Consider the following 23,736-nt stretch of genomic DNA (forward strand, 5'->3'; position numbering starts at 1 on the left):
CAACCAAGGGAAGACTTGGAATATTTAAGGTGGGTGTGAATGTCGGCTTGTTTTGCCAAGGCATTAAGTCCTCGGACGTTCCAGATGGTCCAAGGAATTATAGAAGGGGAGGGGGGTTGCAACAAATGCTCAAAGGAGCAGAGGCGGGAGAACAATGGGGTGCTTTTATGGTGGCAATGATACTCTCAAAGGGGGGGACAGCAGATCTCGAAGCCAATAGGCGAGGGGTGATCTCTGGAAGCAACCAGAGACAGGGGGGACTAGCGGAAGAGAAGGGTGGGAGGGGTGATGTGGGTAAGGTCATAGGAGAGGGGCAGAGCCGGGGCGGGTTAGGTTATTGGAACAAGAGGGTTGAGGTTGAGGGACAAGGTTTGGTTAGGGCAAGGGATGGTGCAACTACAAAGACTAGTATTAGGTGGTTGACTCGAGTGGGGTTCAGAGAGATGGGTGATTGGGTTGGGAATAGGAGTGGAGAAGCCAGGGGGTGTGGTTTAAAGTGGGGTTAGTAAAGGGGTTAGTCACTAAAGATGGGAAGGACAAAGTGGGGTCTCAAGAGTTGGGGAAAGGGTAGAAGGTGTTCTATTTTGGGATCGATCAAGGTTAGGTGAGAAGGAGAGAGAGTTTCAGCGAAAGAGGGAAGGGGTAATGGCAATGGATTGTCGGGGGTTAGGTGAGGACAAGGTAAGGCTTTTCGGGGAGATGGTGGAGGTGCTTTTCGGAGGAGCAGAGGGGTTGCAGCTCTGAGGGCTAACTAAAAGGGTCCAGAGGAGCTGGCAGTAGTTCAAGTGGAGCAACAGACAAGTCACTATCATCATCAGCGTCAGAGGCAGGTTCTTGGAGGACCACAAACCTATTGCGACCAACGGTAGGTGCATCACTGACCGAAGGACCTCTGGACTAATCAAAGCCAGTGGTATCACCGGCCGGAGGACCTCTGTGAGAGAAACAAGTTTTGTGTCTTCTTCGACCTCGAGCAGCCTCAACGGGACTATTGGGGGCACGAAGGGCATGAGGATGAGTTGGCTCTGGTTGCACAATAGGGTCCTGGGCTAAGTTCCAACTACTTCCTTGAGCATGCACAGAGGAATCGGTGGGAGCAGGAGGTCCATGGTGAAGGTTCATGACAGGAGGGTCTTGAAGAGGATCGGAAGTCATTTGTGGGGGGGTTCCTCCTAATGGTTAGCGGAAGCAAAGGGGGAGCATTGCATGGTGGCGTGGCCAAACACCTTGCAGACAGTGCAAATAGGGGTAACCAATCATAGAGGACCTATTGAGTGAAGCAGAATCCTTCATCGTTGATGACTGAAACCCAGTCGGGAGGAGCGGCTTCAGCAGAGACCTCCACGCAAATTCTTGTGAAGGCGAGCCGGTCCATTCGCTTGGTCCTGTAGTCAAAGTAGAGTGGGTTTTTGATGATCAATCCAACTATACTCTAGCCATCAACGCACTAGTAGTGGAGCAGTGGAGCAGGAGACCAGGTAGCGTGATCCACGAAGGGATGGTTTGGAGGTCCAGCTTGGAGAGTTGGAGGTGCTCATTCCATTGTCTTAAGAAGATTGGCTTCTTTCCGATTTGCCAAGGGGCACCTTCCAAAGCACGGAGCTTCTCTTCGTCATCAGAGAAGCGAAAGATGAAGATGCCATTGGATAACAGGTAAGTGTAAAGAGCGGGGGACGCCATTGTTTTTGGAGAGAGGATTTGACAATGTGAAAGGGGGCGGATTCCTAGGAAATGGCCAATAAGGCAGCATTTCCATTTGGCATTCTCGTCGGAGAGAAGGCCGGAGGGGCAGTGGCCAACCTTGGAGTCATCAATGATAGGAGGGACAAAATGGAGAAGATGACCTTCGCGGGAGAAGGTGGAGGCAGGTTCGAAAAGGGAGTTCCAAGGTTTGTGACCAGAGGAGGATGGGTGGGGATGAGAGGGAGAAGGGGAGGGTGGACCGTGGAGAGGGGTGATCAGCAGCGGAGGCCGCCAGAGGGGTTTCAGGCATTGGGGTGGAGCCTGCTTTCCTACTTCTTAGTTCTTACCCTAGAAAAACATTCTCTTAAGACTCCAATATTGCTATTACATAAAATGGAAAGTCTACCTTCTAAAATCGAAACCGAAAATAGAAACTCCTAACTAACTACTGACATTACAATAAAAGAAAACCTACTTTCTAAAACTGAAATTAGAAACTAGATAATGACAGCAAAAAAATATGATCTTCCTCCACTTGATTTCTCTAATTGGGGCCCACAAGATCTTCTAGAAATCTTCTAGAAATTATAACCATGCAAGGCAACAACTATTTCTGAAATATCTCTCACACAAACTGTCCATATCGTCGGCCCACACCACTGTTCACATGAACAGTACCACGTGAAAACAATATCATTATTCACGTGAACATTGTTCCATAAACAGTAACCTCCTTGAACTGCATCACTTTCTTTCCTCATAAAAGCATGGTTCAAAAAATCGGTGAAACTTCGCTGAAATTACCAAAATATTTTGGAACAAAGTGACTATCGGAATTCATGACCAAATTTTACCAGAATTGCAGATATTTCACCGACATATTTTCGGTTTCGGCAGAGATTGAAATGGGATACCAATCCCGTACGCACTGCTCAATAACACCAGCACACTTTTAAAACAGAAAAAAAAAACAAAAAAAACAAACTACCCACAGGTCATAAGAAAAAAATCAAAACAAAAAAACTACTATTTTTTTACTCAAATCATCTTTAATTGATGGAGGGTGTATTACATATACAAAGACCACCTAAAATTCCTAAAATTAACTCATAAAGGAAACCCAAAAAAAATAAAAGGCCCAACTTATAATATAACTACCCACAGGTCAATTTCAGCCCATTAGACTGCCACCCACACCTTATGGGCCTCCCAAGCTTGTGCATAGGCCTCCATATGGGATTAATGTTTAATGCAACTGCATCACATTTGGTTAAATTTCCCACCTATAGGGCTGCTATAATAGACTTTGAGAGATTCTTCAGGCAGGGCATATACTCATCATATGCCATAGTGTTTAAAGGTAAACGACCACTTTGGAATCTAATTATTTAAACATTTGTAAAAATGCTAAAAAGAACTACAAGAAGTTTCAAGGCAAAATTCCATCATTTGGCTACTCAAATGGCCATTTCGAGTTGACTTGCAAAATGAAGCAAATTTTACACCCATTTTGCAGATTTTGATGGTATATTTTGGTTTCGACATTTGGAACCTTGCTTTGGACTATAACAATCCAAGTCATATCTACTCCACAACCCTGCCCAGTTCCACAATTTAGTCACTAAACCATGAACTCAAGCATCATCAAGAGTGGCCAACCGAATCGACTGATTAGCACCATTACACATTAGTGGATTTTAAAACTAAAAAAATTCAGAAAGAGAAGACTCTAAAAAGGTTTGATAATTATGGCAGGGATTGAAGTTAGTAAACAACTCAAAGCCTATGACAAGGACAAAAAGAAAACAAGTGTTAAAGTTCTGAGTGTAAAATGATATCAGAGAACATGAATATAGACAGAGTAAAAGCTTTATATTCTAATGTTTTTACTTAGATAGGACATAGAGAAAAATATTAGAAGAGAAAGGAAATGCACAAGTATAGTAATCAAGTTCCCCACTTGGAATAATACAAGATTGAGCACTTATCAAAACACAACCAACTCTTGAAAGACTCCCAACACCAAAATCCATCTCGAAGGATTTGGAGCTCCTAAATTGAACATCATCCAGCAGGAAGAAACAATCAAAAGCAACCACCAACAGAAAAAAAACACCTAAGGCAACCTCCATCAAAAAGCCAGTCAAAAAAACTAATCCATGTACTATATTGTTGGTCATCATGATAAATGAAATACTAAATACAAATGAAGAGAGTCTGAAAGAAACATGGTACGAAATTAACAAAAAACTGTACCTCAACATGGAGAGAAAGCTTGTCAATTTGCTCACTATATTGTGGCAAAGCTTGAACCATTTTTTGCAAATCTCGTGTAGATAGTTCACCACCATCTCTATCCCACCCCCAAAAAAAAAAAAAAAATAGAGTGAAGATGTGTACTGCAATGTCACATGATTAAGTATAAGAAAGGACACAAAAAGACATCCTGCATGGTTTGAAAAATAAAATAGGGAAGGGAAGAATAGTCCAACGCTGGAATCCTATGACATGAATAAAAATCACCCACATAAATCTTTTCAATATGGAAGCTCTCCCGTTTCTCTAGATCAACACTGAATTAGGATGATGACAATAGAAGCCTGGAAAAATCACTCCTTTCATCTCACAAAGAATGTCTGGTTTAGAGTTTTCCACTTTCCCAATTTGTTGGTCCATTATAATACTAAATGCTTTGAAATTTTTTACTCCTCCATATTACAATTACAACGTAGTGCTAATTAATGCTACTACAACTTGTGCATTACAGGAGGGAGAGAAGGTCGAATGTACTTGGAGGAATCTATGAATTGAAATTTAATAAAAAATACAATAATCAATATTCAATACACTAGCAAATTATCCCTTAAAAGTGATATTTGCCAAACTTGATAATCATTGTGGGATGGAAAGAGTAAAAAATTTCCACAGTAAAAAAACTGTGGGTGGGCGCCTAAATTTGCCATATGGCACATCATGTGGGTCTGAAATTTTATGGACAAGTAGACCCAAGGTCCCTGCTCACATGTCAAGTTTCAGCCACATAGCAGATATAGCCTAGCAGCAAAACACAGCTTAGAAAAATCCAGGACTACAATAGGGTGGATGGGACTACAAGGAGTGCATGGACATACATGAGAGTAGATGGGAGGGCAAATGATCGAATTTAAGGCTAAAATTTCACTCATGGCCTTCTTAGACCAAAACGCATGCCTAGGCAATGAAGGCGACACTAGTTGTCAAGGTGCCTGGATATCTAGGTGGTCATCTAGGCGACGCCTTGACAACTATGAATTTTCAAACATTGAAACATTGGTTTCTTGAATGCATTATTGTCAGCCTGCATGCTCCAGCTATTAGAAAGTATAAGAGGCTAAGATGTCATTGATGTCTTTAGAAATTTAAACACAACAAATGGGACTTTAGATGGGATCCTTTTTGTGATGTATTTTGTAGATATTCACCCTCTTATTACTTCGGTTCTCAAACAACTGCTTTTTTAAACTGAATAATCACAATTTATGAAAAAGAGTGGCAGATAGATAAATCGCCACAATCTTCTAACCGGCAATAAAAAAAGAATTATATTTTCATTTCTCAAAATAAAACAAAAATAAGACCAGAATACCCACGCCCCCAAGAAAACTACACATATAAGGGTATGGAAAACCTAAGCATCTAATGTTTTTTTTTTTTCATTACCAAAAAAAAAAATGTATTTTTTTTAAATTCTACATATATAAAATAATAGAAACAAAATCGTGACATACACCGAATTCTTGTGTGAGTTTTACATAGATCAACAATTATAAGTCAGAGATAGAAAGGAAATTTGGAACGGTCAGAAAGAAAATTTGGGGTCCCCACCCCCATGCATCACTGTCCAAGAGAAAAATTCAATTAACGAATCACTGTTTAAGAGAGATGAACGGAATCATTTTCCGCACCTTATAAAAATGAAAGCATCCACTAGGTTTAATTCTTGAAAAACAAACTAATTTCTCTCTGCAGTTTTATCTCTCTAAACTGTGGTAGTCAGCATGACAGCATTCGAGACTATAATTCCAATGGCATGCCCATGTTTGACAACAAAAGTGAGTATTCAAATGGAAACATTCTTCCACAAATGAATGAAAGATGTACAAGGTATTCTGAAAGAATCACGACATCAAGTCAAAAATTAGAGAATTACATCTAAATCTACTAGGATGGTCCACCAATAAGAAAAAGAAATCAGCACAATCAAATCAGTTTCTAAAATTAAATAAAGAACAAATCGATTCAATAGCAACAAGATTCTACATAGAAAAATACACCAACCTTGAACCATGATGAATTTGTGCAGCTTTGTTCTTTGATATGAAGTTGGTCATCTTCTCATGTAATCGTTCACTAGCCTGACACCCAAATTAATGATAAAAATCATTCAAGATATTCACATAGAAATAACAAATAAAATATTCTGAAAAAATGACACATACATCTGCTATATGTGCATGGCGAAGCTCAAGCCAAATGGGATCATGATCCTCCAAAAGGACCTCCTTTTTCTCAGGGGGACCACCAGTTTTGCTTGGAACCTAAACCACACTTACATACATAGATACATTTACATACATATGGAGATGTCAACAACTGTTACTAAAGCTGCCAAAAAGATGAAAGAACGGAAGAATTCAAAATTCCAATTATATTTAACATGAAGGTATACCTCATGAACATATTTATTTCCCTCCATATTTAGTAAATCATGGCACATGGCATCATACGTCCATTCATGTATAATAGGCGCAATCTAGAAATGAAACAACATACTCAGCATTAAGCAAATAGAGAGATAACATAGCAAGCACAATTCTTCAATAGACCATTCATCAACCTGATCCACAGATCTGTCGAGAATGAACAACTCGCATGTTTCTGTCTGAGGAAAGTTAGGAATAGTGGTTTTGTATTTAGTAAGACAGTTCCAAACACCAGCGGCAAGCTTTGTGGGAACTAAATCACGAAATGGCGTCACAGTGGAAGCATCCAGGCATTTGGCAGCACGGTAGCGCACATATGGAAACTCCTGAGGGAATACAAACAGATCATTAAGCTTATTGAAACATAATCTGAAATTAGAAACACATTATTGAGCTTATAGAAACACAACCAGAAAGAGTTCTACACTTCAGTTTATCATTTTCCCAACCTATTAAATATTGCTAAGAGCCTAAGATCATACAAGGATAATTTCTTCAGAATAATGAAAGCAAACAGCGCAGATGTATGTGTAGGCCGGCCAGAAGATATATTTTTCGAAGTAGCCAGCAATGATATGATGACAAATAGTCACCACTGGAGAACCTTTCTTTCTTTAACATCTGGATATGCAAATTAAGGTTCCTTTTTTAATTTTTTATTTATTTTAGTATGAAGTGTTCTGGCACAACCAGTTTCAGGAGCCCTCCCAAAATAAAATTATCAAGGGCCCTTGGATCAATGGAAGATATAATCCGACCCATCCATTAAATACTGAGGGAAGCCAAGGTGAATCAGACTCGGCCAACTACAAGCCTGCAATGCCAATCTTATTTTCCCAGTGTTTCTTGAATAAAGACAGTTCTTTTGAATTTTGGCCATGTTGTGACACAGCTCCGACAAGGCAAAGCCTTAATTTCCATTAGTTGATGCCTGTCTTAACTAAAGGGTCTGCAAGGGAATCTCATGTGGAGTCAATAGATGAAGCATTAGAGTTTTCCCTTCAACATGCAAGATTGGAAATGCAGGAATTGCATTGTACCGAGTTGAGTCTGCTTCAAATATCAAGATCATGTTCATGACTATAAGATGACGATTTTTATTGCAGTCTTTTCTCAGGAATCAAGGGATATGAGCAATTAAATTGTATATATAGTGACAAAGCTCCGGCAAAGCATAGACTTAATTCAAGCTATGAGCAATTGTAATGTGTATGTGAATCTGCAAGAAGCTGAGAACGAAGACCTCCCATTGAATATGCAATTGAAAATATGTATTTGTAATTACCAAAACTATAAAAGTATGTATTTGCAAGAATGAAGGGGACAAAAGAGGGAGCCGCACGCAAACCAAGGAAGAAGAAATAAAGTACTGTGACACTTTCAGATCTAGAACAACCAGCAATACTATCCAGATCCAATGCAGAAGCAGAATACCAAGCCATGGCACAGGGTATCTGTGAGCTTATATGGTTAAAAATGTTGCTCCCTGATCTCGGGGTGACATCTGAAGAACCTATGAGGCTCTACTGCGACAACAAGGCAGTCATCAGTATAGCCCATAATCCAGTCCAGCGCGATCAGACCAAGCATATTGAGATTGATAGACACTTTATTAAGGAGAAACTTGATCAAGGCTCAATTTGCATTCCATTTTTTGCTTCCAAGAATCAATTAGCTGATGTGCTTACAAAAGGTTTGACTTCTAAGTCATTCCATCCTATTGTATTCAAGTTGAGCATGAGAGATATCTATACACCAACTTAAGGGGGAGTGTTAAGGATAGAATTATGACTAGACTGTCCAGGTTCATTGTAGGTTATGAGCTCTAACTCACTCTTACCTAGCTTACGTTATTTGTCAAAGGTTGTAATCTGTATTCTACACTATAAATAAGAGAGGCTTTGTCACTCTAGACAAGCCAATTAATTCTCTCCAATCTTCTCTTCTTTTTTTTTGGTGAATAAAAAATTCATTACCAAAACCCCGGAGAAAGGGGGGAGGGGAATACACAGGGGAAGAGAAGCAGGGGGGAAACTATACAAGCACAACAAATTACAGGCCTAGGGGGCCTGGTTAGGAGGGCCAAAGAGAGAAGAATCTAAGCCCTAGGTAACAACAATGTCTGTTCCTTGGGGAATCTAAAAGAACCATGAGAAAGCAATTGGAGTCTAGAGCTGACATCAAAAAAGATGGCTTTCCAAATCTGATCAATTGGCCGGGAGTTGGAAGTCCATCTACGAAGATTCCGCTCTATCCAAATATGAGAGATAGCAACACCAAACACAAGCTTGCCAACTGTATCGCAAATGGATCTGCCAGAAAAGGACTTATCAAGCCAAAGCCACTCCCAGGGGAAGGGAAGGGGGCGTCTGATACGGGGCCAAATGGACTGCAAAGTTTTTTTCCAGATTGAGGGGGCAAGGGGGCAGGAGAAGAAAAGGTGGTTGACGTCCTCATTCCCATTCCAGCAAAGGATACAGGAGGTGGAGACAAGGATGTGGCAGTGGATAAGGAAGGATTGGGTGGGAAGGCCATTGTTTAGGGATCTCCAAACATTGTAGGAGTGTCTAGGAATGTAGCCTTTGAACCAAACAAGATTGTGCCAGGGGACTGAAGGGTCACGGGGTCTAATAAAATCCCCAGCTGAGCGGGAGCTAAAGATACCATTTTTGGCGGGGAGCCAGGTTACTTTGTCCAAATGGGAGGGATGGGGAGGGGGAAGGGGAGAGAGGGAGGCCCAAATCTGGGTGAGACCGGGGGGAAAGGGGATCGAGGGAGACCAGGATCCATGGGAGATAATAGAAGAAAGAGGAGCAGATTTGAGGACGCCAGTAGAGTAGACACTTTGGGCACCAAGGATACTGTAAAGGACTATGGCAGGGTCCCAAGGATCAAGCGAAAGGGAAGTGGAGGTACCATTAGCGATCACAGACGAAGTGGCACTGAGACCTAAAGGACAAAGGAGAAGAATTTTTCTCCAGACCCAGGAGGGGTCCGCATTTAGGGGAACAGTCCAGAAGGAATCAGATTTGAGTAAGAAGGAGTAAACCCAGTTAACCCAAATAGAGTCCTGCTTGAAGGAGATTTTCCAGATTAACTTGAGGAGGCCTGCAATATTGTAATCACGGATTCGATGAATGCCAAGTCCTCCTTCAAATTTGGGCCGGCAGATTGTAGCCTAGCTGATCGGGTGAAGGAATTTACTATTTAGAGGACTCTTGGCCTTTCCAAAGGAAAACACAGAAGAGAGATTCCATAGCTTTGATTGTGGACTTTGGAAGGCCATAGATACTGCACCAGTAGATGTATGAGGATTGGAGAACAGATTTGATCAGAACAATCCTACCCGCGTAGGAAAGGAATCTGCCCTTCCAGAGCTGGAGCCTCTTGCGGATGAGATCAAGCATAGGGTTACAGTGATGGCCAGTCAGCCTGGCAGGAATAAGGGGGGAGGCCAAGGTATTTCACGGGAAGGGAGCCAAGGGAAAACCGAGTTAGATTGAGGAGAGAGGCTTTAACATCCTCAAAGACCCCAAAGAGAAAGATTTGCAATTTTAAGAGGTTGATTCGCAAATCCAAGAGGGATTCGAAGAGGAGGGAAGACGTGATGGAAGAGATAGAGGTCCTAGAGGAGGAGGAAGTCTTAGAGAAGACCATAAGATCCTCAGCAAAGGCAAGGTGAGTAAGATTGAGGCTTTTCCAATCTTCTCTTCTCTTCTCAATCTCTCAACTTCAACTGGTAGTCTGGTACTATTTACATCTTTCCTTGAGAAGGTGCTCCCACTAGCAAGTACTTCATGGACAAGGCCCTTGCTACGAAGGAGGTCAGACCTCAGGGAGAGGGATATCACAGAACTTGTTTTGGATTGAAGTTATCCTTGTTAAAAGACTAATATTTAGCCAATACTTAGTCATAGATACACAACCAACAGATATATAGAAACAAGGTTTAAAATCTCGGTCTGTATCGTATCGATTGTATCAGACGATACGATACAAACCGATACGTTTCTTTTTTTTTAACACATTGTATCGAATCGTAACAAATTGTATCGGCTGATACGATACGATTGATACTTATCAATACCATTGATACGATTGATAAATGGATTCGTGGGTACATTAATACGTATCGATATGTATTGGCCAATACACCTCATACCGATAACATAGATACGGTCGATACATTCCATAAAAAGCCATTTTCACTCACAGACTCGATACAACTGCTGTTCTGGCAGAAAAATGAAGGAAAACTCTCAACCGAGAGTCTAAAATCTTGCATTTAATCTTGGTTTTTCACCCGTTTGGACTTGAAAATAAATCAAGGAGTGCTAAAACAACATCCTTTGCACCATCCAACACTCTTCATGGCCATAGACTATTACAACATGTAAAAAACCTCATCTTTTATAACAATTTCAATTTAATGCACTTGTCTAGTTATACATTATTCTCCATTTTAGTGTTTATGCATGATACTTGTTATGTATTGCTTATTTATATTGTTTTTTGTTCCAAAAGTGTATTTCCATATGTATCTTAACCATTTCCATGTGTATCTGTAACGTTAGATACGTATCTCCAATACGATACGTCTATTAAAAGTTAAAATTACCAGACCAATACGATACGAGATACCGATACTTTAAACCTTATATAGAAACACATGCAAACATGATATATTTTATGTATAAATCAAAAACTAGTATTGCCAATCAGGAAAAGAAAATCACGCCGCTTATTGCATACCAAGCTCATCAGCATGGGTCCATATTGAAACATGTAAAAGTTAAATATTCAACAAGAGCAAATCAATGGAGATATTTTTAATCCATACCCGCAAAGAAGCAAAAACTGAGGATATACGAGTGGCCATTGTGTTCAAGCAAGCATCATACATGCTTGAATTTTCCACATTTTCCCCAAAAAGATCCTCTAATGCCCTCTCATTATCAGTAATGAAACCCTGCTTGGAGAACACAAAATCGATGATGTATACCAAAATGAAAAACATATATCAAGTAAATAGAAATAACGTAACCATCCAATGTAGTATAGGGCAAATTAACCATAGTCCTAGTTAACAACACATGAACCCAAGAATTTCAACAGTTAAAAACAAGAAACAGCATAGTCAGAACGATCCAGAAAACAAAAGACTTGTCTCACTAAAGCCCAAAACGAGTCCAAATAGGCTGACTTCCATATACAGTAACGCAGGACTGATGAGAAACTAAACAATACAGAAAGTTCATTATGTGGATCTTGCCACGTCTCAGACTATATGAATTCATAAACTCCCTGAATCTCCATATAAATTGTATTACGCACATAAACCGATAAATGAAAACGAGAAGTACAGAAAGAGTCAACAAATACCTGACCGTCTATGGCAAAGTACTCCAAATTCATCTGCAATTCTCAAACAAACACAGCAAAAAAACAAATAACTACATAAGACTTCCAATAGAAAAAAGAAGATTAAAAAAAAAACCCAACATATTAAGTATATAAACTGTTAGAAAACAATATAAACCATAAAGAATCTGGATATCTGATATCCAAAACACATGGGAAAACAGAAAGTTTTGACCTCTCTCAATGCACCTATACGGGGTAATACACTTGTATCATTCTTGATGCGGCTAACCAATTCTTTTGAAACAGGTGAACTGAAGAAGACAAAAGCCCTGTGACAAAGAATACCATTTAAAGAACAGAAATATGAACAAAACTAGGTTGACAGTTCTAGAAGACAGAACCCCAAGAGGCAGATCACAAAAAGAACTAGAGACCAGACGTACTTCTTGTACAAAGGTACTCTTCCCGACATGTCAGATAAGAACATGACAATACTGCATCACCGAAAAGAGAGTCAGAAAAGGTTCAATCATTTTAGTACTTAAAAGAAACCAAAGTCTATCTAGGGCATAGAAGTAATAATTGTAACAATTGGTCAGATCAGGTTGAGCATCGATAGCAGCTGGGTGCCCAACTCTTAGGGATTAACCAAACATAACAAGAAGGGGGGGGGGGGCAGTTGGCAGGGCCCTTGATGAGGACATCACTCAAGGATTTATCCAGCCACATGTCAGTTCACTATGACTTGATGACCAGTATTATGTGTAGTTATTTTTTTTATTTTGTTGTATTTTTATTTGGGACCAAAACTGTTATGAGTTATTAGGGAGATAACCCCTTCTTCTTCTTCTTCAAACTCTATATCTACAGCAAACCATCCCTGTTTGATCCCCCAAATCCATTGTTGTTTATTCCATCATATTTCCCCCCACCTCCATTTTCATTTCCTAAGAACATTTCATTTGTTCTTTCAACTACAACAGCCTGTAAACCCCCAATAAATCATACTCGTGGCAAGAATAGGACTGGTTTGTGGTTTGATGTGGTTTCCCTATATCTAAAGCAAACCATCCCTGTATGATCCCCCAAATCCATAGTTGTTTATTCCATCATATTTCTCCCCACCTCCATTTTCATTTCCTAAGAACATTTCATTTGTTTTTTCAACTACAACAGCCTGTAAACCCACAATAAATCATACTTGTGGCAAGAATAGGACTATGGTTTGATGTGGTTTCCCCAACCTGTCCTACAGCAAATTTAGTATCACAGCCAGGTTAGTACAGCTTGTACGCGGATCATCGAGGACGAGCTTTAGCGCCTTAAACCTGATTTATTAGAGAGATACCAGAGCCTATTTTCACCGGAGGTGAATTCTTCCCACCTGGGAAAATTGATGAGGACATTACTCAAGGATTTATGCAGCCATATGTCACTTCACTATGGCTAGATGACCAGCATTATGTGTAATTCTTTTTATTATTTTGTTGTATTTTTATTTGGGGCCAGAACTGTTATGTACTAATGTTGTAAGGGAGTTATTGCTGGAGTAGTTATTAGGGAGATATTTCCTTCTTTTTTTCATTTTGGATTTAAAAAGACTGTATTTGGAGATGGAAGAGAAGGAAGGAAGGAAGGAAGGAATGAAAGCATGAGTGATTCTATGCAATTCTTGGAGTGAATCCAAGATGGTGTGAAGCCAAAATGATCTTCTTTCTTGTCTATCTTTTTCTTCTTCTTCTATCCACTCCTCTCTTTCAAACTCTATATCTACAGAAAACCATCCCTGTCTGATCCCCAAAATCCATTGTTGTTTATTCCATCATAATTCTCCCCACCTCCATTTTCATTTCCTAAGAGCATTAATTTGTTCTTTCAACTACAACAGCCAAACCTCTAAACCCCAATAAATCATACTTGTGTCTAGAATAGGACTAGTTTGTGGTCTGATGTGGTTTCCCAAACCTGTCCTACATCAGCCCTGCCGTAGAAAATCATTGAAAGACAGAAACCCAATCAAGACAAAAAGGACTTGCAATAAGGCAACACACAACCTAAGGAAAGTGAAACAATACCAGAGATAAGAAACCAGAACTCACAAGTAGAAGAAGAAGATTTGAAGCAGATCCAAGCAGTACTCTAAAAGTTGTGAGATTAGGAAACTAACTGAAATATAGGTGCAAAGCAGGGAGCAGCAGGTATAAGAGAAGTAGAGAATAAGACCAGTTGTTGAAGATAAGAAGATAGAAAAGGCCAGAAATATACCTGAAACCCCCTTGGAAACCACCAAGAATTACTCCAAGAATCAACAGGAAAACAAAACTGAATCCGCAGTGCTTTGCATACAACTGAAGCGTACTCATAAAATCATTGGAGGGGGGGCCGTATGCCTTTACATCTATTTATAGAATTAAAATGGACCAACTCAAGGATCGATTTGGACTAGCCAAGACCAAATCCTATTCTGAAACCCAAAATAAAAACCAAAAACTAAGACTGACTAAGCAAACCTATCAACCAAGCTTGAAGGACTCCTAATCCATCTAGGACTATAAGGTAGCTTTCAAATATTACGCTGGAAAACACTAAAACACTAACTCGATTCCAGCCGTGACTATAAGGCAGGATTACAATCAGAAATCAAATAATCCTAAACTAACTGATGCAGATTTTCAGCAGTACCAAGAAGAATCAGAAACTAGATTCCTGTGGTTTGGGTTGGTCTGGTTCAACCTTGAACCAGTTTTCTGGTTCGAACCAACCCTTTTGGTTCAACTGCTGGGTCAGGATATGGTTGCGGTTCCAGAATTTGTTTCCTAGTCACTTTAGGAAGCTGGAGATTGGTCTAGTCATGGTGTCTGTTTGAGTCTTATCTCTATATTGTTATTTTTTATTTTTATCGTCTCCTTTTTCTTAACGAATTGTTGTTAAGCCTTATAGCAAGTTGATAAAGCGTATAAAGGGGAAACCCTCCATTTGATTTGATGAATAAAGTTTGGCTTTTGACTCCAAAGTTCTGCAAGATTCACAGCAAATGTTAAGGGATGCAGTACACACTGGTGGGATTCCAGTCTGAGGGCCAGGTGGGATGCTTGGTTCATATCATTCTTTTCTATCTTCTTTTTCCTTCTACTGTAACAGCTCAGATCTCAAACCCAAACCTTGCGCATTCTTTAGTTCTTTACTTGTAATTTGTAATCTGTTTTGCTTTAGTAATATTAATCATCTCTTTCTCCCAAGTTCTTCTTCTAGTTCTGCTATTGATCCTGTCTTCAAAATCCAATTTTTTCATTGTTTTCGAAGAATCCTTCCTCAAGTAGGATTTTCTGAATTTCTCAGTTTTGGGTCTGATTTCTTCTATCTGGATTCGTAAAGCCATTCTGAATCTGTTATTATTTATTCTCTGATATTGCTATTCTGAATCCGTGAGTTTTGACCATCAATTTCAACAATCCTTCAGTTCTGATTTAAAAAATCTCAACTTTAGGATCTGTTTCAACTTCTGATTTCAGAATCTTATTCTGTGGTTATTGCAGGTTCCATATTGCTGTTACCTCATTATTCTGATCTTTATTAACTGCGGTATTGAATCTTCTAAAATCTTCCCATCGATTTCTGTTCTAGAACCTACTCCCAGTAGGGTTCTTTAATAACTTGGAATCAGACCATTGGATTGCCATAACTTGGAATCAGACCATTGGATTTCCTTCACTCTCTGATAGTTTATTCTCCATATCTGCTAGGCCACTCGACCAGAATGATATGGTTATCAGACCAGTTTTCTAATGTTTAAAATAATTGCATGTTTCTGGCCTCTAGTCCATTCCTGTGATGGTTAGGGATTTCTGAAACAAGGTCAATGAGTTAAAGACATGTCTCACCTACATAAGAAGAACATAGATCAGCCTATTTTCAACCTCAACCCAACTGTGACAGACAGTGTGAAAAATGAATACACGTGACTGTTTATCCAGATACAAAATATAAACCAAGCCAAATTAGTGAAACTAGACAAGATCACTCCATAATAAGCTAATAGACCAAGAGAGAGATAAGTACAGAACATTTCAAGGCAGATTGGGCATTTATGTATCCTGTCCCGACTCCCGAAATTCAGGCAATGATCTACACGTCATAGACCTTGCCAACTTCACTATCATTTCACCAAGATTGCAAGTCATGACGGGACAACCCAGTAAACTATATACCATATATCAGCCTCAGTGATGCAGATACATCACATCATCACCAAAAGAGGCTTATTTTGATGGGAATAAGTCTAGGGCTAGGTTATTTACATGTTGGGCCTTTGATCCTATGGGTTTTCTATGTAATAGGCCACTTATATGGGCCTAAAATATGGGTAATTAGGTTGCATACGGGATTAGTTGTTTTAGTTCCATACTTAGTTTTATTTTGTTGTTTTTGTTCATAAATTGAACTAGTCCAACCAATGGTTCAATTTAAGTGATTTTAGTAGTTTTCTTTTAAGTGTTTAGTGGGGTCTATTTCAGTTTCCTAGTCAGTCTAAATTACCTAATAAGTTAAGGATTGGGTTAGGCCTTACCTTTTCAGTGTAGGCGTTTATTTTTGGGTCTTTTATATAAGGTTGTAAGGTGGGCAAGTATTGAATACGAATTTTGATATTAATGAAAAGTTTTTGCTGCTCTTCTTCTCCATTGATGATTTTTATCTTGTGTTTGATCAAGGCTGGTGGGATTGGTGTTTGATCCAATTGACACCTTGCGGTGTGAAGTCTAGGTGGATCATTTAAAGGAATCGGTGTTTGATCCGATTGACACCTTGCGGTGGGAAGCCCAGGTGGTTCTTTGAAGCTTTCTTTCAATTCTTTGAAGCTCTCCTTCAAGTTCAAGATCAAGATTAATGCAAACTAGGGTTCAAATAACCCTTATTGGGTTGCTTGCGGGCCCACCCAAGCAAGGAAACACCAACATAGTCCTAGATAGACAAGGTCTACTAGGAGCCTAGTAATTCAGGATCTCACAAATCTGCTGGCCTATTGGGGCAGAATAGGGGAATTAGGATTAGGTTTAAGGTAAAAGGGTTGAATCTTATTTGAATAAATTAAGCAGGTTTTTAGGAGTCTAGTGATGTAGGATTGATAAGGTTTAAGTGAGGAATTGAAATTCAGAAAATTAGGGTTAGGGTTTCGGGTTTTGAGAAAGAGGAGAGTGGTGAGTTTTAGGGTTTAGAGTTGGAATTTAGGGAAGGGGTTCTGATCGAGTCTTCCAATGAAGGGGAAGAGCACTCGGCCAGAGTTTAAGGCTGAACTGATGGTTAAAAATATTAGATCTGGAAATTTTAGGGTTTTGGGATTTAATGCAGGTTGGGGAATTCTAGGGTTTAATGTAGGGATGGGGCAGGGGTTACTGTCGAGTGTAGGGGAGGTGGTAAGACTGCTGTGGATGAAGTTTGGATGAGATTGATGGAGGGAATTGAGCTGGACAGGTTATAGATGGAGCTAGGGTTTAGGGGATTGATTGGGAATAAGTAGGGCTTAGGCTGGAGGATTAGAAAAAGAAGGGTAAATTCTGTAACTGTAAATTACTTACTTGAAAACTGATCTTCAAGGCAGCAGCAGCTTGAAGAAAATTGTCACCCGATCTACAAGATGCAAGGAATTGAGAAGAAGATCCTCCCAGTCTACAAGACGCAAGGAGTTGATTGGAGATCCACCAATCCCTTTCACCTTGATATTACTCACAAGGCCACTCTCAAAGGAGCTAGGCAGCAGCAACAATGGTAGCAAGAAACCAAATTTTTTAAAGTCTGAATTGTGGGGGGAGCCTCCCACGATTTACTTATTTATAATATGGCCATAGGCCCAAATCCTAATACAATCTAAATCCCTCCATCACATAAATCGTGGAAGGGGTGTAACACTTCAATTAAAACTAAAACTTAAAAGATTCCTAGCCTACCAATAAGAAATAAGCATCTAACAACCAATAAGAATTAATCACTTAAATTGAACCAAGGCTGAACCGGTTCAATTTAAGTTACATTTAAACTGAAAAATAAACTAAGTATGGGAAATAACTAAAGTTGAAATAAACTAAGGCTCCAAATACTAGGCCGTAATCTTTTTTTTGTTTTTTGGATGAATGAAAATTAAATTACGAAGAAAAGAGAAGGAATATACAAGCCCAAGGGCAAACAAAGCCGAAGCTAGAAGCTAGCTAGGGCGCAAAATGGATAGAGGAAGACCCCAGGAGACAACAATGAGCCTGTTCCATGGGGAATCCTTTACATCCGAGAGGGGGAGGGAGCTAATCTTAGATGAAACATCATAAAAGATAGCCTTCCAAATCGTGTCAAAAGAGCGGGAGTTGGACGTCCATCTTCTGAAGTTACATTCCATCCAAATGTGGGAGACAGTGGCACAAAAGGCAATCTTGCCAACCGAATCACAAATCGAGTTTCCTCCGAACGTCATATCAATCCAAATCCATTCCCTGCTGAGAGCAAGGGGGGTACGGCGACCAGGCCAACAGTGGCGAAGAACACGGGTCCAAATGGAAAAAGCAAAAGGGCAAGTGAAGAACAGGTGATCTGCATCTTCAGCCCCATTCCAACAAAGACAGCAGCTGGGAGAGACCTGCATATGGCGATAAATGAGGAAAGCTTGAGTGGGGAGACAGAATAGAAAATAATTCAATATTTATAAAGGGGATGGCAGTTCTGTAAATAAATTTGTATGGAATTGAATTTGTAATTTTTTTCTTCTTCCCTTGAAAGGGTGGCACACACCTTGTTCCGTTGGATCTATTTCTTTATCTCGCTTTGGGGTTCATAAGGGAGTAGCAGGATTGTAATTTATTGGAATCAACTATATAAAGAGAAAACAAGTGAATAGGGGTATACTTGGAATGGGATACAAATTATGGATAAGAAGTAATAGTGAAACAAAGGAAGGGTATTAATGGAAAAACCAGATTAAGGGTTTTTAAAACAAAAGCAATCGGTCATCTCCTACCTTTGAACAACAGTGGTAGCAACCAGCGGAAGGGGAGAGATTTGTGATGAGAAGAAATCACACATGCCAAGCCCAAACAAGCCAATATTCTGGAAACTGAATTGCAATGCACAACCCTTCAAGATCCAAGTGTTAATCCAGCAAGACAACCTTCTGTTCATCAAACAAAGATCCCTGAAATTATTTCTGGCGGAGGTTTTGAAGCAACCTGGTTTGCAGGTTTCGATTCATACAGATAATATACTGTTTTGCTACCAAAGATCAACTGCAGAATCACTCCAGGGGTAAGTTCCAGGGAACCAAAGTTCAGGTGGTAGAAGACAATACACGAAGGGGTTCAACCCAACAATATGGGGCTGATTCTACTGCCAGAAACAGAGTAACAGTATAGGTATGGTATTTAAAAAACAAAATAAAAGAAGAGTAGAGAATGATTGCGGGGAAGTGAAGAGGAGAGAAAAGAATAATAATGAACATGGAGAAGTAGAGACAGAGAGGAAAGGGAAGAGCACACGCTGACCAATTCTTGGCAACAACCAACGAATTCAATTTTCATTCATTCAAATCTGATTATTGTTTGATTACACTGATATTTAAAGAAAAACAATTAAAAACTCCCAATTAAACTCTAAAACTGAAATTAACCTTAACTCTAATGGACTCATAACTTTAAAAAAATCCAAGATAGACTCTACCACTAAATAACCTATTAAAACTAAAACAGAAAATTACATGATAAACTCACTAATAAAAACCCTACTGAACCCAAAGACCCAATTGGACCCGGTTCATCTTCACATGGATACCCGAATGGGTTTGGGTCGGTCCAAGGCAGTGCACCTGCATCAAAGATTCAAGACTTATTCAAGATCCTCTAACCAACTGAGCTGCCCTCGCAACAACAGTATGTTTGAAACATCCCATCAATACCTATTCTTCTCCTAATCTTCCAAACCACCCCAAAACCATAATTTTCCCACCCATCTCTTGAAACCATCCCATCTCCCAAAATTCTTAACAAACCATTCAGCTAACAACACCTTCACATAATTGGATCGAGTATTCTCCTACCAATTGGAATACTCGAACCAAGCTGTTCTCCCATTACCCCATTCAAACCACAACATCCCACGAATTTCTGGAGATCATCCCATTATCCAAATTCTTCACAGACCAATCCAACCATCAGAAACACACCATACCTGACTCGAATTTCATTTCCTACACTAGGAATTATCAATTCAAACCCTAGCCCCAAATTCCCAACCTAAATCCTATATCCCCCTCTTTTCCTCTTTTCCAAAACCCGAAACCCTAAACCTAAGTTGCTGCCCATTCAAATTTGCACACTACCATCCATCAAAACATCTCAGGATCTTTCACTAATAGACTCCCCTACCTTGACTTGGCATAACCTTAACATCAAACCCTAACCCTAACCAAACCCTACCCTAATTTCACCAAAAACCCTATTTTGACCTAGCCGATTCAACTGTTCATAACAGATCCTGGTTTACTGGCTCCTAGTTGGTCTTCTACCAATCGAGGACTACATTACTCAGGCAATTGTATCCATTTCACTTCAACTAACCAATCTTCGTGGCTGCTGAAAAATAGCTTAGTTTCAAATTTACATTAAGCATCACCAAAGCACTCTGAGTTTAAAAGAACTAAAACAAGGAATGAAGAAAAACAGAACATGTAAGTTCCCTTTTTCACAACTGCATTAACTACAAATCCGTGTTTTAACAGAGAAAAGAAAAGAAGCAAGGAACCTATAACTACAAACTGTGCACAGCTCCTCTCAAAAGGGAACTAGGAAAATGGATAGCAACAAATTCTAAACATAATTACTTCTCTTTTGTTGGCTGGATGAAGTATATAGCATCCATGGAGGGCAATGGTTGTCGTCGTCTGAAAAGGTCTTCCACCACTGCAAGAATGTTTAGAAAATCAGCAAGCATTAACCAAAATTGAGAGACTATAAACTCAAAAAAGGAAGAGGCTTCAGTGCCATTCATTTGCAATTGAAAATGAAGAGGTGCAAAAATCATAAAATGGGAGCTTGCTGGCAACACTTTAACAGAATCATAAGTGTTTAGGAACTCATGATATTTTAGTGCTACATAATATTTCCATGATCACCAAAGTATAACAAAGATATGAGACCACAAGAGATGCAGAACCGTCAAGTCGAAGATACTTAGTGGTGTCCCACTTCACAGTTAGAACTAAATAACTTAGTGACGTCTAACTTCACAGTTAGAACGAAATACTACTAAACTATTTATTGAACCAAATAAGAGCCAAGAAAGATGAAACAAAGATGGCCAAGATTAACACTGACATTTTGCCGACAGTTATCTTGGATAATGTTTTGGTTTTTCAATCCACAAGTAGTTAGAGGCTAAGAAGACATTTGGATAAATTTATTTTCATTGCTTTCTTGCTTTTAGAAACTGAAAAATAGGCCCATACACAAAAGCAGCAGCGGTATTCGTCATTGTTTCCAGGTTCTTTGTTTTATAACAGGTGAACAGGAAAGTTGTTCTTTCCAAAAGCAAAGAAAAGATGCTTTATTTAAAAACAAAAACAGGATTTTTTTGTTATGCACACGCACTCTAAGCGAGGTAAAAAGGTCTCTCTCTCTCTCTCCCTTGAAACTCCCAAACCATGCAGAGATTATATGGCTGCTCTCTTCAAATTTCACAACATCCACTACACAGGCAGAAATTGGGCAGAAGCCACAATCCTCCTCCACCCCTGTGTGTGTGTGTGTACAAAAAAATCCAAATTGGGTGGAGATCCAATGGCTGCAACCGAAACACTTCCCTATCATCTCTCTTCCCTTTTCCAATTTTGCAACAACAACCACAAGGATGGCTACAATTATTGCCAATTTAACAGCAGCCATGGATGATTGGTACTGGAATGAGACAGAGGTGGCATATCCTGATATGCTCCCACCAATCAGATTAGATTCCTTTACCTTGGGCATTGATCAAAAAAAAATTGATGTGAATACAGAAACACTGTTTTCTCTATTTCTATATTGAAAAAGAAAATTTTTTTTAAAAAAATCCATTTGGACACTTTTATCTTTAAAACAGAGACCAAACCAAATAGTAGCGTTCCACTTGTTTCCATTTAACAAACCTAAATAGATCCACATGCCCCCCAGGTTTCAAAGAATGGCATTAGCTGCTTACATGACACTCCTTCCTCTGTGATGTCAGCCATCTTGCAAGAGTAAGACATTACTTTGACAGTAACTTTGTCCATGATAAGTACCTGTTAACAATCAGCAAAATTGATTACCCTAATAGAGCAGTAATCTCCAATAAATAAATGAAGCAAATCCATTCAACAAATCCTCAACAAATTTTGAAAATAATATAGAGCAGTACACCTGCAAACAATTATGCAAGAGGAAGCAACATGTGAAAGATTTCAATGTTTACAAGGGAAGGAGAAAAGGCATGTGACAGGGAATGGTATATAGTAAAATTTTAGTAATAAAACTATAGTAAGTTGGTAGAAGAATGCCATCAACCACATCTGGATGGAGCGTAACCTTAGGAAATGGACCTCCAAATCTCGAACTCATCAGCAGATTTTGGACTCCATTTCTTTTGAAATCAAAGCTCGTTTATCTTTGGCCCCTCTCTCATTTTGTAACGACACCCCAAGGAACAAGCTTATTGTTGTCTCCTAGGGTCTGTCCTCCATTTCTCTCCAGCCCTCCCCTGTTTGAGACATTGGTTCTTCTTTTCTTTCTTTTCGCTCCCTAAGGGATCTGCTGTATCTTTCTCTCTTTAGTAATGAATTTTTTATTCACCCAAAAAAAAAAAAGTTGGTAGAAGAATGTTACAGATATGTAGGACAACCCCAACTAAGTGCATGAGATACTACAAGACAGAAAACAATAAGACCCACAGATCTTAGTTCAGTATCAACCTGAGAAAGGGTTAACTCAATGCCATTGGCTATGACCTGTGAAAAATAGATCATCAGCATACAAGCATGATTGGTGAAGGGACAATGTAATCATATAGTATAAGACCCATGTTATTTAGAGGATGAGGTCCCATCAGACCATGATCTAGAAGCCTCGAGGCACCTGCCGTAATACCAACAGAAGAGAAAATGAATGCTGGAGTACCCCATGGCATCCTTTAAAACCACAAACTCTAAAACCAGCAACCCTAAAACTTGAACTTAAACACAATGAAACCTGAAAACTTCAACCATAAACTCTGAAACCTTAACCTTGAACTTGCAACTGTGGAACATAGTTGTCAAGGCAGCTAGGCGACCTAAGGCGGTGGATGGGGAGAAAACCAAGGGCGACACGGTGCCACCTAGGCAACCAAGGCGTCCTTCAAGAAAAGGGAGCCTGGACGCCTAGGCGACGCCTTGACAACTATGCCATGGAACCTTACACTATGAATCATGAACCCTGAAATATGATAAGAATGAAAAACAACGAAATCTGAAAGCTAACACCCCATGAAAGCTGGTTCAACCCCAACTGTGAACAAGAGACAATTAGAGAGAAAAAACAAAAAAAGGAAAATCACCATAGAAGGTAAGATATGCCACCAAAGTTGACATGTGGACTATCCAGGCCATCGCCCATCCATCTGATGTCAGATTCTTGAATTAGTCCACGTAGCCAGAAAAGAGCGGGCCTTGGTGCAACAGTAAGGTTGTTCCATTGTGATCAAGTGGTCACAGGTTCGAGTCTGGAAACAGCCTCTCTGCAAAAGAAGGGGTAAGGCTGCGTACAATATGACCCTCCCCAGACTCTGCAGTGGCGGGAGCCTCATGCACTAGGTATGCCCCTTTTTTAACCAGAAAAGAGCGGGCATGAAGAAGAGCCTCCTAGGTCTGGCATGTCGGAGACATTTACCCCCATTAAATACTCCCATGCAGCGCTCATTGATGCTG

General features: G+C 39.7%; 1 protein-coding gene across 2 annotated transcripts in view; it reads right to left on the bottom strand.

Moving 5' to 3' along the window:
* Window positions 1–23,736, bottom strand: part of LOC122672674 (SNARE-interacting protein KEULE-like) — a 50,494-nt gene that overhangs the window by 22,319 nt on the left and 4,439 nt on the right. For both annotated transcript variants that reach the window (XM_043870144.1, XM_043870143.1), the window contains exons 4-14: window positions 21,996–22,077; window positions 20,641–20,719; window positions 12,233–12,283; window positions 12,022–12,118; window positions 11,808–11,840; window positions 11,266–11,394; window positions 6,560–6,751; window positions 6,392–6,475; window positions 6,162–6,260; window positions 6,001–6,077; window positions 3,940–4,036 (exon numbers count right to left, since the gene is read on the bottom strand). In XM_043870144.1, coding sequence (XP_043726079.1) covers window positions 3,940–4,036; window positions 6,001–6,077; window positions 6,162–6,260; window positions 6,392–6,475; window positions 6,560–6,751; window positions 11,266–11,394; window positions 11,808–11,840; window positions 12,022–12,118; window positions 12,233–12,283; window positions 20,641–20,719; window positions 21,996–22,077 — 1,020 coding nt within the window. The remainder of the gene's footprint in view (window positions 1–3,939; window positions 4,037–6,000; window positions 6,078–6,161; window positions 6,261–6,391; window positions 6,476–6,559; window positions 6,752–11,265; window positions 11,395–11,807; window positions 11,841–12,021; window positions 12,119–12,232; window positions 12,284–20,640; window positions 20,720–21,995; window positions 22,078–23,736) is intronic.

Source organism: Telopea speciosissima, chromosome 8 (assembly GCF_018873765.1).
Source record: "Telopea speciosissima isolate NSW1024214 ecotype Mountain lineage chromosome 8, Tspe_v1, whole genome shotgun sequence".
Lineage (NCBI taxonomy): Eukaryota > Viridiplantae > Streptophyta > Magnoliopsida > Proteales > Proteaceae > Telopea > Telopea speciosissima.